The sequence below is a fragment of the Gadus morhua genome, chromosome 1, assembly GCF_902167405.1.
Source record: "Gadus morhua chromosome 1, gadMor3.0, whole genome shotgun sequence".
NCBI lineage: Eukaryota > Metazoa > Chordata > Actinopteri > Gadiformes > Gadidae > Gadus > Gadus morhua.
Window position 1 is genome coordinate 23,055,367 of NC_044048.1, and position 14,064 is coordinate 23,069,430.

The window sequence follows — 14,064 nt, forward strand, 5'->3', positions numbered from 1 at the left end:
GGGGGGATCAAACCTGCTGCAGCGACCCCAAACCCACCGCCTCATAACAGGGGAAACTCACTGCTTACTTTGCATTGGGCCATATCCGTCTGGTTCATCTTCAAAACAGTTTTAATCTGTGCTATTGGGATATATTATTGAGATGTAATTCGTTATGAGTAAAATATTAAATTTCACCTAGATGTGTGACGGATAGATGAGCAACGTTTGCTACAGTCCACTGGGTAGGCAGGTAGACCTATCCACCCTATGTGTGCTGGTTGGATCTATCCAGCACACATCTAGGTGGACACGCCCACTTGTGATGTCATGAGAGCCAGATTTTCAAAACGGCTTGAAACGGCTATTCACACTGACACCTGGTGGCATGTCATGGGACCTTTAAAGGACGAGGAGGTCTGGTAGGCCTAGGCCTAGGCCTAAAAAAATAAAAAATTGGTTCCTGTTGTTTGTCAGTTGAGGTCATGGGTAGGTAGGGATTTTTTTTTTATTTTTTTTATTTTTTTTTTCCAGCGGCAAAATTTAAAAACGTGAAAATTCGCTCTTCCTTGTAAAGAATGAAGAGGTGCTGTACAAAAACGTAATTATAGTTTGCATTTTTTAATATATATCTATATTTTCTTTAAAAGGGTCGGTCGGAAATCGTAACCAAACAATTTTTTTTTTTAGGCCCTAGTTAAATCCAGGAGTCGTCCTGGTTAGTTTAATAACTTTTTTTGGTAATTTAGGGGGAAGACCCTTGGTCTTACGGCACATTGAGAGGTTGGTCCAGCCTCTCCTGTCTTTGGTCCTTTTAAGCCAGGTCTAATGTCCGTCATTAATGCCGGTAAATATGATCTGTTATTTATGTAGGGGACAAACTCTACTGAAAAGGTATTCTGAAAGTCTTGATTCATATGTAACCCTTATCGAATATACAAAGGTTTTTCGTTTGGACTTCCAAATAGTAATTGTTTGGAAGTGCAAAGTTTATTTGCCACTGTTTTTCTGCGCTTCTAGTTGTCTTTTTTTATCCTGAAATCCTTCTAGGGTTTAATCCGTGTGAGGCATATGCCAAATCGTAATTTCTAATGTCTGCAATGTTCATCATAAGTGCAACTCAGAGTCTTGTGTTGGGATCTGACCTCCCATACCAGGCTGTGCTCGTCCTGGGTTCAGAACCCCAAGCCTCTTCGTGATTGGAACGGTGGCTGGTGTCTAGCGATTAAAGGGGACATACATGTAGGTGGACACGCCCACCTGTGAATGTCATAAGCGGGGCATTTTCAAAACTGCTTGTAACGGCTAATCACACACACCTGGTATATGTCCCCATTAGGTCGGTGCCTACCTCTCCCTGCTTAAAGGTCCTGGATTCTATACCAAATGTCTGCAGTCTACCCAACCGCTGCTTCCTACTGACATCTAAATACAATCATCCATGAAGTTGCTTTGGATAAAGCGTCTGCTATATGATAATAGTAAATGGTATAGTTTGGATATACCCTCTGTTGACCAGGTGGGGAAGCCTTGAGTTGTCATAGTGGGAGGTGGATTTACGACAAAATGGTGGGTTTATTCACGTTTATTCAAAAAAGAAGGCTCAGATGTTTATTTCTTTTTCTTTCGTTTAAAATCGTTTTGATTTCAGTTTATTGCCTCCTCTGATTGGAATCAGGCAGCATTGCCTTCACAGTAGCCGGTGTCGCAGATCTCAGTTCCTCTGAGGAAAAAAACACAAAAGGCCATCATCAGACCAGTGGGCCTCAAACCCATTGGTGATTTGTGTCTATAATGAGTCGATCGCTGAACAACTTGATTCGGTGTTGGCTAACTTCTTAACATTCTATTGGGTCATTAGTGCAGGCACCTAATATTTAAATTCACAGATTTTTCCAAAAAGATGTTCATGTTTTGTGTGGCACGACTGAAAAAGTGTTAGGTGGCATGACCGACATTACACAAATGTCTTACCAAAATATGTTAAAACATACATTCTACAGCAAACTTGACCTTGAAATTGAACTTTAAGTACTGACAGAAAGCCAAGACGGACAGAAGTGTGTGAAAGTAGTGCAGGGATGGGAAACTGACGTATACGGCCCGCATCCTCTCTCCGTCAGGCCCGCACATAATTTAAATTAAAAAATAATAATAATAAATCGAGTTACAGAAAACTCGTTCAAGAAAGATACGGAGCAGAGTATCTGTTCATAGATTCAAAGGCAAACCCATGTGTCTAGTTTGCTTAGAAACGATATCAGTCATGAAGGGGGGAGGCTCTGACGGAGATCTCTCGTACATTTCGCGGTTGCTTGTTCGTGTGACCTACGATACAGCGGCCACTAGGGTGCCCTCGGCCCAAATTACTGTGGGCCGCGGCAGTAATAAATATTCTCGATGGCCACTCCGCCTCTGGGTATGATGAAAAATGTGGCCCTCTTTATCACGAAAGTTGCCCATCCCTGAGGTAGTGCGATCGAGACCCATAGACAGGTGTGCAGACAGACATGACAGTAGCGAGACGGCACGCGGCAGGCCTACCTAGTTTGGCGAAGAGCTTCCGGGCGCTGGGGTCCCGACACATGGGTCTGAATTCTTCCGGCAGGGCACTGTGGGAGCACACGGCGGGAATGCCAGTGTAAGTACCATATCGGCTCGGCTTCCAGATCGGCTCGGGGTCCGTCGTCTGCTGATTACGTTACACAATATCATTGGCTGTACGCTTGAATGGGCGTACATTGTGATTGGCTGTACGTCGGACAGTTGTGATTGGCTGTTTTGTGCTGTAGCTCTGGCTGTAGTCATAGCAACCACGAGGCAACAGCGAGCACATGTGTGAGCGCGAGTAGGTCTATGTCTAGTTTCGGTTTGTGTTGCCAGATAGGGCATATGTCCCGTCAAAGTAGCCAAATCAGGCTGAAAATTTGCCCAATCTGGCAACACGGACGGCTTATCTTGACAGCCAAGATGATTCCGAGGGATGTTTTGTTTTTAGAAGAAAACTATCGATACAGATAGGTTGGGAATGGTCTATGTTCAAAATGAAAGATCATAACAGGCTCTTTAATTTAAGCCATAAAAAACCTTATTGCAGTAGATAGCTATTGTGTGACGTAATCAGCAGACAACGGACCCCGAGCCGACCTGGAAGCCGAGCCGATATGGTACTTACACCGGCCTCGGCCGCACGAGAAGACCCGGCCGCATCCATAGCCCCCCAAAGATTCCTCACAGACTCCGAAGAATACGTGTATCTCCCTGCCATGTCCGAAGCCGAGATCTGCAGCAAGCCCAGAACACCGATCACGTCAATTAACAGTGCTAGCAGTTACTATTTATTATTTAGTCATGTCAAAAGGGACTTGACTAAACCAGATTGCTGAAGACATTAAGGAGCAGGTAACTTTTTTTGATTTTGCTTAAAAGGGGACATATTATGAAAACAATAATATATATACTGTATATCTATGGGACTGACAGTCTTTCCGATTTCCGCATAACGACCGGCCATAGCAACCCTGCCGACAACGTGTAACGTCATCACCCTATTCCGCTCCAACCACTTGATGGAAACGCACCTAATTCGAATTACTTTTTTGTGAACTTTCTAAAGATTCGCATCACCTTTTTAGATGGAAACACAACTAGTGCTACAGACACCAGAAACAGCGCATTCTGAAGGGACTGAAACAGAGGGGATTAGCGGTAGACAATATTTTTTTTCCTAAAAGCTATTTCCAGCAAACGGCTTCAAAAACATGTTTTCTGGAACTCAAATTCTACGTTTACTTGTTGGGAAAACACCATAATATGTCTCCTTTAAGGACGCCAACAGGTAGGCTAGCCTATGCTGTGGACATTGCGATCACCATCGCCTACTAATCTGCGTAATAAACTAGGACAACACAAAAGAGTACTACACACTACTATGAATAATTAGGCTATGATGGTCAAAATAATGCCAAGTTGTTTACCGTGATGACCACAAGGCATGAGGCCACGTGTAGGACGACGGCGGCGGCGATAACGGCGATGATCCACTTCATTGTGCGGCTTTATTTAATAGTAAGACGCCAACAGCTGCCTTGTTGTGGTTCACCTGGTTTGTCAGTATTGAGCACAGCAGTCTCACACGCCGTTTATAAAGGGTTTGGCTTGCTCGCGTTGCCAATCATTTCTCTTCACATCACAGATGTAACAATTAGGTCCACACCACCGTTTTTTATATATATATATATATATATATATATATATAAATAAAATGCATTACAAAATGAATACATTTAATTAATGCATGAATTAATTAATTGTTAAGGTGATATCTGTTGAGCTGAGTCATTGACATAAAGTCTTTGAAAATGTTTCAGTTTAGAAAGTATAATAATAACGTTATTTTTCATGAAGACTAAATATGCAATTTTATTTAATATTCTTTAGCTTTTTGACACATTTTATTCCTCAGGGATTAATAAAGTAGATAAAGACAGATTGAGGCAGTAGACAGTAGGAAAGTCTACTTGACTCCTGCTAACCATATTTACATGAGCTCAGAGTTTTAATTGATTAGAATGTTTAAATTACGCTTTTCTTACTACTGTGTAAGCAGGGATGAGGGGCCAGTCTGTTGTGCTTTCTCAGTCGATATAGTAGCTTTCTGTGTCAAATGAGGAGCCAAAATGTAGCGTTATGGATGTCATGTAATAGATACGCTATTAAATGATTGATTAATTGAATCATGAATTGGGTATTATTTAGGTATATAAATTAGATGGCCAAAAAAGTAAAAATTGTGCTGTAGAAATTGTCTAAAAAGTAGACAATTCATTTTTCCACCACAGATTACACCCGGTTTCCTGGGACGAGGAGGGAATCCGCTAAGCCAATTTCTGGTCTGAGATGCTAGCAATATGGATCAACCTGCTATATGTTAGCTAACTGACTCAACCTGCTTTTTCTTAGCTAACTGGCTCAACCTGCTATATGTTAGCTAACTGGCTCATCCTGCTCTTTGTTAGCTAACTGGCTCAACCTGCTATATGTCTCCGCTGCATGCTGCTAGAATTGAGGAAGATTAGATTCCAGACAAAACAACGACAGTGAGAAATTGTACGATTGTAAAGTTAAAATAAACATGTGTATATTTCCAGTAGATGAATAAATTAAATTGTAACATGGCTCATTATACTGTATATGAATGTATAATGAGCAATACAAATGAAACGGTGTAGCCCTACAACTGAAGCAAACCAACCAGGCTCATGTTAAATCTGAAGCGAGAAACTAAATCAGACCCGAGCAATTGGGGCTCGTTTGTGAGGTTCTGGGGAAAATCGATCAACTGTTAAGGGCTCTCGTCCCACGTTCCCGCAACACAATGACCACGCAGACGCTTCGACGCAGTCGTGAACGTTTACGGTTTCGCGTCAGGTTTTAGTAAGCGGAACAATCACAGCCACTGCTGATGTGTCGCCTCGACGGAAGGTTACGATTTTTGGGAGGCACCCGTCTGGCCCTTGCGGTGGACGCAAGGAGGGTCCACAAGGACGTAAGGGGTCCTTAACCCCCTTGCGTTGCGTGAATGTAGAACCATAAAGAGCCCTTTACACTGTAGGAAAAAATCCTATCATGTATATCTGTGTTACATTTGTGTTTAATGGAATGCAGGAAGTACCCAGGCATAAGTATAGGGTGGTTTTTGGTTGCTTCATTCGGGATTTCAGCATCACCAAACATTTTCCTGTACACAACGGGCTTGTTGCTTGCTTGGCCTTCAGTATTGTACTCTCCAGAACCGCTCAGCCAAGTACGAAGTAGATTGGATACATAAAAGGTAATGGAACAGACGGACAGACATACAGATACTCCTCTGTATGCCCATACTGAACCATAGTTTAGTATGGGCTCTGAACAAAACCACAGGAAGACTCATCTTCTTCCTGTACGACGCTGATACACTCGTACATAAAAGTTGCTCAAGGCTTAGATGCTTACGCCACTGGCGCCTTCTCAGCGATGAGTTCAGTATAAAGGAAGAGAGCAGCACAACATATTTCAAACCAACAGTTTTAACCCATCAACCCATGTTTAATTCTTTCACACAGTTTTTGTCTCCTTTAATGGTACATGGTAGGCACTTCGCAGTACTAGGCCTAACAAACGTAATAATGCTGATAAATATGAGCAAATGCACAGATTAATAGTTCCCGTAACATACAAAGGTGTGATACAACGATATAAAGGTGGCCATGGTGTGCTTCTTCTACGAAGGGAAATAGGGCCTGTGGGCTATCCTGATCACTCTGTACGTGTTCAGTCCCGGGGAGTCGAACCCAGGCGACACGCCCTTCTTGCCGAAGGGATAGAAGTTGAACAGCTGTCTGTCCTGGGCCTCCAGAGAAACGGACGCGCTGTTCACCTTCAGCTTACAGGGGTACTCCTGCTCAAACACCACCCGGAACACCCGGTCCTCCAGGTAGTCCAGACGGATGGTGCGGTACTTGGCCGGCACTGACGGGTCCATCTGCGGCCCGAACTGCTGCATGACCAGCACCCCGTCCGGGTCGGCCTTGATCTCGTAAAACGTCATGTTCCGGTACGTGAAGATGCCCACGTACGGGTCGGAGCTGGGCGGGGCGGCCAGCGTGCGCGCGGCGCCCCTGAAGGCGGTCTCGATGGCGGGCAGCAGGCGGCGGTAGACCTCTGTGACCAGGTCGGGGCCCGTCTGCGGCCGCACGCCGGCCATCAGCACCAGCAGGCCCAGGTTGAGGCGCGGCACCAGGGAGAGCGTGGCGGCGTAGCCGTCCAGATCGCCGTCCTTGCGCAGCACGTCGTAGCCCCGCAGCTCGTTGACCTCCCAGGGCGTGGCGGTGGCGTTGGCGAAGTAGCCCGCGTGGCAGCGGAAGGCGGGCGTCAGCATGGTCTTCAGGGTGTCGTCCCGGAGCAGGCGCCGGCTGTACCCGCCCAGGAGCACCATGCTCAGCTTGGCCATGTCGGCCGCAGTGGAGTACATCTGGCCCGCGGGCCGGTACCAGCCCAGGTCGTAGAGGGGCGCGGGCTGGCCGCTGGCGTAGACCCCCACCGCCATCTGGGCCCGGACGTCCGGGGTGATGTCGAAGCCCGTGTCGTCCAGGCCCAGCCGCTGCAGGATGTTGACGCTCACCCATTCCTCGAAGTCCACGCCCGCCACCCTCTGGGCCAGGGCCTTGGCGAGCAGGGAGAATGCCACGTTGCTGTAGTGACATCTGACCGGAGGGGGAAGAAAGGCCAAAAGTCATGCCAAGATAACCCTTGTGTGTGATTGTGTTTATATATATCTATATATATATATAGATATATATATGGGCTGCTCGATTTTGGAAAAAATGGGAATCACGATTTTCTTATTTTAAAATTAGCGCGATAATGAAACATAATCTTATTTTAACTTGATTATTACAAATTAATGCATTACTCATTCCCGAATCAGTGGTGTTGCGTAAGTTTAATATTCGACCCACACTGAGTTAGTCAATAAAGCTCCCTCATTTGTTCTGAATTTGCTTATTAAGTACATTTGGTATGAACGATTATGTGTCATTCCATTTGATAAAAGAGTGGATTTAAAATATAAATTTAGAAATGTGATTAATCGTGAGTTAACTCATCAATACCATGCGATTAATCACAATAAAAATGTGTAATTGTATGACAGCCCTAAAATATATGTATATATATATATTCCATCAAGAATTTCAAAGGGCTAAGTGTGTTGGCCATTTGATCATCTACCCTTCAGTGACATCACAAGTGGGAGAGTCCATCCAAATGTGTGATGGACTAAAGTCAGTTGACGTCAGGAGACGGTATCAACTGGTATCATGTCACTCAGGGATTGTTATGGTAACAATCACTGAGTGATTAACACAAGTGTTAATGGAGGCCTGTGTTTACTCTTACCAGAGAAGTACTTGAGACTTACTTAGTGCCAGGATCTGCCACCAGGATATCGTCCTTTAACAGTTCAAGAGCTGCCTGCGTGTCTCCACTCCAGAGGAGATTAGTCTCCCGTAATCGCCTGGGTAATCCTGAAAATAAAAGTGTATGATAAATATACAGAAGCAATATAGGTCCTTTAGTGAAATAAATGTAACTAAATTGAACCTACACATTGAAAGTAAATTTTTATGACATTTTTAAAGCGTAAATACATACCAGTCGATATTTAATGAGCTTGGGCCAGATTTCTAACATCTTGGCTAGTTTGCCAACATATCAGGCCTAGCCAGTTTGCTAACATAACTGGCCCAGCCATTTGCTGACTGATGTGGTGTGAACCTGTAGGCCAACCTACTCAGAGCGATCCAACCTGCTGGTGCGACCCCAAACCCACCGCGTTATGCCATATCCGTCTGGTCATCTTCAAAACCGTTGTAAACTGTGCTATTGGGATATATTATTGAGAGGTTATTCGTTATGAGTAAAATATTTAATTTCTAACTTATAATTACCTATTCGTTAACCCCAAAGGAGGAGGAGTTCTGGTAAACCTAGTTCAATCCAGGAGTTGTTCTGGGTAGTCTAGATTAACTGTAGTCTGGTAGTTTAAGGGAAAGACCCTTAGTCTCACGGCACATTGCAAGTTTTTTTTAATGTAGGGGGGTGAGGGATATCTTCTCTGGCGAGACAGCACTGTCTAAGGGTGCACTCACTCTAGGCAAGGATACAAGGACCTATGGGCCATCGATCTGGGACTGTAAATTGTGAACAGTGGATCGATCTTCCCAAGAACCTCACAAACTGGCCCAACTGACTGGGGGCTGATTTAGTTTCTATCTTTAGCTTTAACATTAGCACAGTTTGATGGTTTCAGTTGTAGGGTTACATCGTTTCCGTTGTATTGCTCATTATACATCCATATATAATGAGCCATGGTACAATTTCATCTATTGGAAATATTTACACATGTTTAATTTAACTTTACAATTGTACAATCCCCCACTGTTGTTGTTGTTTAGGATGAAATGTAATCCCCCTCATTTCTAGCAGCATACAGCCAGTGTAGCCAGTTAGCTCAAATATAGCAGGTTCAGCCAGTTAGCTAACATATAGCAGGTTGAGCCAGTTAGCTAACATATTGTTGAGCCAGTTAGCATCTCAGCCTCTCAGACCACTAATTGGCTTAGCGGGTTCCCTCCTCGTCCCAGAACACTGGGTGTGGTCTACGGTGGAGTGTCAGCAGGAGACAGGCTTTGTTTGTCCCCTATTTCTGCCTCTTTAAACTGCAGCGTCCAGGTTCTGCAGAGACCAATGACCCATCAGGGGGGATTATCTCTGTTTGGAGACCAGCTCTTGTCCAAGTATAGATTCTCCTGCTATTCGTGTGGGCATATGGGGTTAGTTGAGGCTCTGTGATGACGTTGATGGGAAGGCATCTCCTTAAAACGAAGACTCCTGGGCTTTTTCAAGTCGTTTCACAATTTCGTGGGTTAGGATACCAAAATGAGGAGTCACATTTCAAAAACAATGGCAACTCATTCTGTCAACATAACCTGGAGCAAACCCGGTACATCGCAAGGTTAGCTTCCAGATAACCCCGCCCATTGCTGCACCGTCGACTTCCTTCTATCGCCTCATTGGATCAGAATCGAAAACATCATTTAAACTTCAGACGACGGCAAAAAAACTGTGTACATCCCAATAGATTGTATTCCAATGCTTATCGACTCAACCTCAATGAAAGTCATCACGTCAAGTGTCTCGGATGCGATGCAGACGTGATCGAATGATTTGGGAGGGGGAGGTAGGGTTAGGGTTAGGGTGTGTGTGGGTGTGTGTGTGGGGGGGGGGGGGGTCTTCTCACCTGAGAGCTGGCTGGCCATCCTGCGCAGGGTGATTGATGGGAGGCGGGCCCGAGGGGAGGCTTGTCCGGGACCGCCGCCTCTCCCCAGCGGGTTCTTGATGGTGAAGTTGTCGACGTACTTCTCGATGGGGTCGTCCAGGGAGTCCACCCCGCCGTCCTCCCACAGCTTGTAGAGCATCAGGGTGGGGAAGATCTTGGAGAGGCTGGCGATCCTGATGGATAGAAGATCAGATTGGGCTTTATTAAAACCTGGCAGCGCAAAGTTCTGGAGAGTGGTAAATCTGACCTTTTACTAGTAGTAGTAGTAGTAGGTGAGGTGGACGATATTGACAAATCATCAACATGGTACATTATTAAAATGTATATTAAAGCATACGTTATCGACCATAACACACAAGAGGTGTCTAATCCAACCATCTGAAGCACCACTACTGTAGCTGTTTGTTTAACCCTTTTCCTACTGGGGGGGCCACACCTGCCGAGACTGCAGGGTGTATGTGGCACGAGTCTGAACCTAATATTGGAGAGTACCTGTACATGGTGTATTCAGAGGGGGGTGGAGAGTTGGGGTCGCTCCCGTTCCTCTTGCCAAAGTTCCCGTTCCAGAGAACCGAGTCGTTTAAGATCACAATGGCCGATATCGCAGGTAGGCTGATTTGGTTGACCTTTGACCTGAAGAGGGCATCGACCTGTTTGGAGTTGAGTGAGAAGAGTATCGGATAAGATGTGTGTGTAACTCTTATTTGGGTAATTTGAGACTTTCTTTGACAGGAAATTTGTGAATGCAGACCGAAAACAAAAAATTTGTGTCCAAAATGGGTCACCCAAAGGTCAAAGGTTTTGTGCAGAGACACACCTGTTCAAGGGCCTGTTTAAGCACGGGGATGGGATGCGTCAGGGGCACGGGTTCGGGGAACCGGGGGCAGATCGTCTCCTTCCGCAGGCTGTCTGTGGAAACTGTTTCTGAACACATGGGAGATGTTGGTTATGGAGAAGTTTGTACACGCACGCACACACACACTCGCACTCACACACAATAGACCATCTCTGTATTCCGTCAGTCTCCAATTCTCTATTTCAGCTGTGCCCTACCCCCCCAGGTAAAATTGGAAATGAAAATGTTGAGTTTGAGTTAAATTGATGATGCATGGATTGGATATTTTAATTAAAAAGCCCCAGAGCGAAATTCACCACATGGCATTATTTATGTTCAATGGCAGATTTGAGAAAGCACGAATTTAAAAAAAAATCACATTAAAAAAACAGTACAATATCTTTAAGCATCATGTGTTACCATTTTACACCCTTATCAACGGTACCTGACAAAATGTTGTGTTTTGCAACAGTTGTCTTTAGGTACCAATGTTGTGGGACGTGATTGCGTCAAATGTAAAACGGTCGTGTGTGGTGGGGCGTCTGCTACGGACATCGTCTCTAATGGAAAACACATGCTGTTGCCGCGGCGACTCGGTGTGTCGGACGGGACACCCCCCTCTCTGGTCTTTCTCAGCAGGGTTTAAACTCTAAAGGGTCCGATAATCCCGCGGCCGCTACTACAGTACGCCCGGCTTTGTGTAATCCCTCCACCGCCCACACAAACAAGCAATTAGACGTCAGAATGGAAAGGTCTACCCTCGTTGATGATAAAAAAAAAATCCTGAAAGTGTGTGGGAATCAATCCCAACAGTATGTTTAGATATGGTGATCATCATCATCATCAAGTCATATAATCATGCAATCATAATAATCAGTTAAGGTGAAAGTCTTTTAGTTTGTGTTATTTGTGTTGTATTTTGTTTTGTTTTTACACACCCATCTCCAACTTGGGCATCCTGTATTGCCAGATGAAGCAGGTCGTCATGACAACAGACAGCAGGAAGAAGACCACCATGCCCAGTTTGGTCCATTTCACCTTCATCGCGTCGTTCCTGAACGCAGACCAAAAGCCCACACGGACACACATGTACTCATGGAGTTCTCTCGGCACAGCATGAAAGACCGTAGCAGCGTTGATGAATGAGCGCAATGCAGGCCAGGAAAGGGTTCATCCACATCCACAATGGTATCTTTCTGACTTGAAGAATATTAATAACAAATACAAATGAACAGAGAATAATAAAGTGTATGCCGGTGGTCCGTCGGTCCACTTAAGTACCTTATCCGAGCAGCATATGCCTCAGCGTGTGATTGCTTTAACTGACCAATACAGTTTTACAGCTTATCTTGTCCTGCTGTTGATTCGAGGCGGTAGATAACGTTCTCAGATAAATCAAATACAACTCCGGTTCTCTATGCTGACAAGGAGCGAAAGTTTTTAAACGTACCTCCACACCTCCACACTCCTACGGTGAGGAAGAGGATCTTCAACGGCCCCAAACGCCCTTCATCTTCAGCCGTTCATCTCCAGAAGGGGAACCTCCTCAGCCATAAAAATCCTCTTGGTGCTGGGTCTGTTCATGGACGAGGAGCAGGAGCAGGAGGAGGAGGAGGAGCAGGAGGAGGAGACACCTCCAGGGCTTCCACAGAGCTCCCGTCCACCGCTTGCCAAACACCACTACCTAGCTGCACTTAATCCCCGGGGCGGTGATCCCTGGACGTGCTCCAGATCATCATCATCATCATCATCCCACTCTGCAACAGCACCATGACGTCATAATCCATGGAGAGAGAGCGAGAGAGAGAGAGAGCTGTTGAATGGAGACTAGCAAAGTGCTCACATCTGCTGGGGGGATTTACCTTAATGTCCGTCTTAATGCTGGTCTTAATGCTCGTCCATCCGTGGATTCCTTTGATTATAATGGAAACACCCGGTCGGCATCAGGTCCGGGCTTCAGCATGGTGGTAATGCTGCTCTTGAGGAAGAACAATCATGAGCAAATCAACATGGTTTCCTCAAGTAGGACAGTGGTGGTCGAGAATATACCAGCCACCCGCTAGCAAGGAATCCAACCCTTTGGTATCTCGCGACATCAAACATATCAAAGTCGATATTACAACGTGTTTGCAGTCTGTTCTTACAAGCCTTAGAAACATTCATAGCACGGGTTGCTCAAGAGGGAATTAAACCCTTCACCATGGCAGTGCTAATATCTTAATGCTCCGCCCGCTGAGTTTAACACGGAACCTAACCCCTAACCCTGGCACTGCGTGATATTCTAATGCTCTACCAGCTGAGTTCAACAGGGAATCTAACCCCTAACCCATGCAGTGTTGATATTCTAATGCTCTACCAGATGAGTTTAACAGGGAATCTAGCCCAGAACCCTTGCATTGTTAATGCCATGCTCTACCAGTTGAGATAGACAGGGTGCTCTACCAGATGAACATAGTACTCTTGCTAGAGCTGACCTCAGACTAGGGACTACCCAAAGGGTTGTACCTTCCTGTCGGCTCTTTGCATTCTGAGCTCTGTATGTCAATGAAAATAAACGCACCCTTAATAAACAGAAAAAATGGTGTGTCTCATTGGCCCTGCATCAGTAGACACTGGGTAACCATATCAGCCAATAAGGCGGCACGCGTGCACTACCATATGTTCACCTATAGAGGGAGACATCTCATGCTAACCAATCTACAAGTGGTGTTTGTGTTCGGTTCTCCTTAAAAGGTGTAGGTTGGCGGGTTTGGTGCTACTTTCAGAGGCAATGACGGTCATAAGCGCCCTCTTTGGGCCTATTTGTTAATATTACTCCTTCATGTCATAGTGTAAGCTAATGCATTTTGTTTAATGTGCTGTGCGATGTTTAGAGGTGGGCAGTAACGAAGTACTTCACTGGTACTTTACAGTTACTAGTACTTTACTGAACTACAAGTGTCTATAAGTAAAGTAAAGATAAGGTATCTGTACTTTGCTTATATCAGTATTTATTTTTTGCTTTATCTTTTTTTTTTCTGGCAAGTAGAGAGGAGAAATAATTAATACACAATAACTCCAACTCAGCAACACTACAGCAAAACGCTTCTCCTCCAGAAGATCACTGCAGAACAGCTCTCAGTAGAACAGCTCTCGGCAGAACAGCTCTCGGCAGAACAGCTCTCGGTAGAACAGCTCTAAGCAGAACAGATATATGCAACAACTCCATGCAAAAACGATTCAGAAGAACATCTCTGTGCAGAACGCTCTGCTCTAAACATCTCTATGCAGAACAGCTCTATGCAGAGCAGCTCTATGCAGAAAAGCTCTATGCAGAACAGCTCTGTGAAGCTAAAACTAACTAGGAAAGAACTAGCAAAGGGAACAGTAA

At 45.1% G+C, this 14,064-nt stretch overlaps 1 protein-coding gene across 4 annotated transcripts; it reads right to left on the reverse strand.

The window, feature by feature from the left end:
• Positions 1 to 5,121: 5,121 nt before the first annotated feature.
• Positions 5,122 to 12,541, reverse strand: LOC115553708 (putative beta-lactamase-like 1). Of its 4 annotated transcripts, none has more exons than XM_030370197.1 (7): positions 12,153 to 12,541; positions 11,633 to 11,748; positions 10,677 to 10,783; positions 10,352 to 10,509; positions 9,821 to 10,032; positions 7,940 to 8,045; positions 5,122 to 7,223 (listed from the first exon to the last, which is right to left on the reverse strand). In XM_030370197.1, the coding sequence occupies exons 2-7, from the start codon at positions 11,736 to 11,738 to the stop codon at positions 6,242 to 6,244; spliced, it is 1,671 nt and encodes a 556-aa protein (XP_030226057.1). In that variant the 5' UTR covers positions 11,739 to 11,748; positions 12,153 to 12,541; the 3' UTR covers positions 5,122 to 6,241. The 4 variants fall into 4 exon arrangements, with proteins under 4 accessions (XP_030226057.1, XP_030226074.1, XP_030226066.1 ...); XM_030370214.1 differs by having other exon boundaries at positions 10,677 to 10,777; positions 12,153 to 12,540; XM_030370206.1 differs by having other exon boundaries at positions 5,124 to 7,223; positions 10,677 to 10,777; positions 12,145 to 12,525.
• Between the last annotated feature and the right edge of the window lie 1,523 nt (positions 12,542 to 14,064).

Bases quoted from the DNA above. Each gene is read 5' to 3' on its own strand.
- LOC115553708 (XM_030370197.1), bottom strand. From the start codon at position 11,738: ATGAAGGTGAAATGGACCAAACTGGGCATGGTGGTCTTCTTCCTGCTG. The intron at 10,033-10,351 runs GTACTCTCCAAT...TCTATCCATCAG, and splicing joins TCTGAATACACCATGTACAG to GATCGCCAGCCTCTCCAAGA. The intron at 7,224-7,939 runs GTAAGTCTCAAG...CCCTCCGGTCAG, and splicing joins GTGGCAGATCCTGGCACTAA to ATGTCACTACAGCAACGTGG.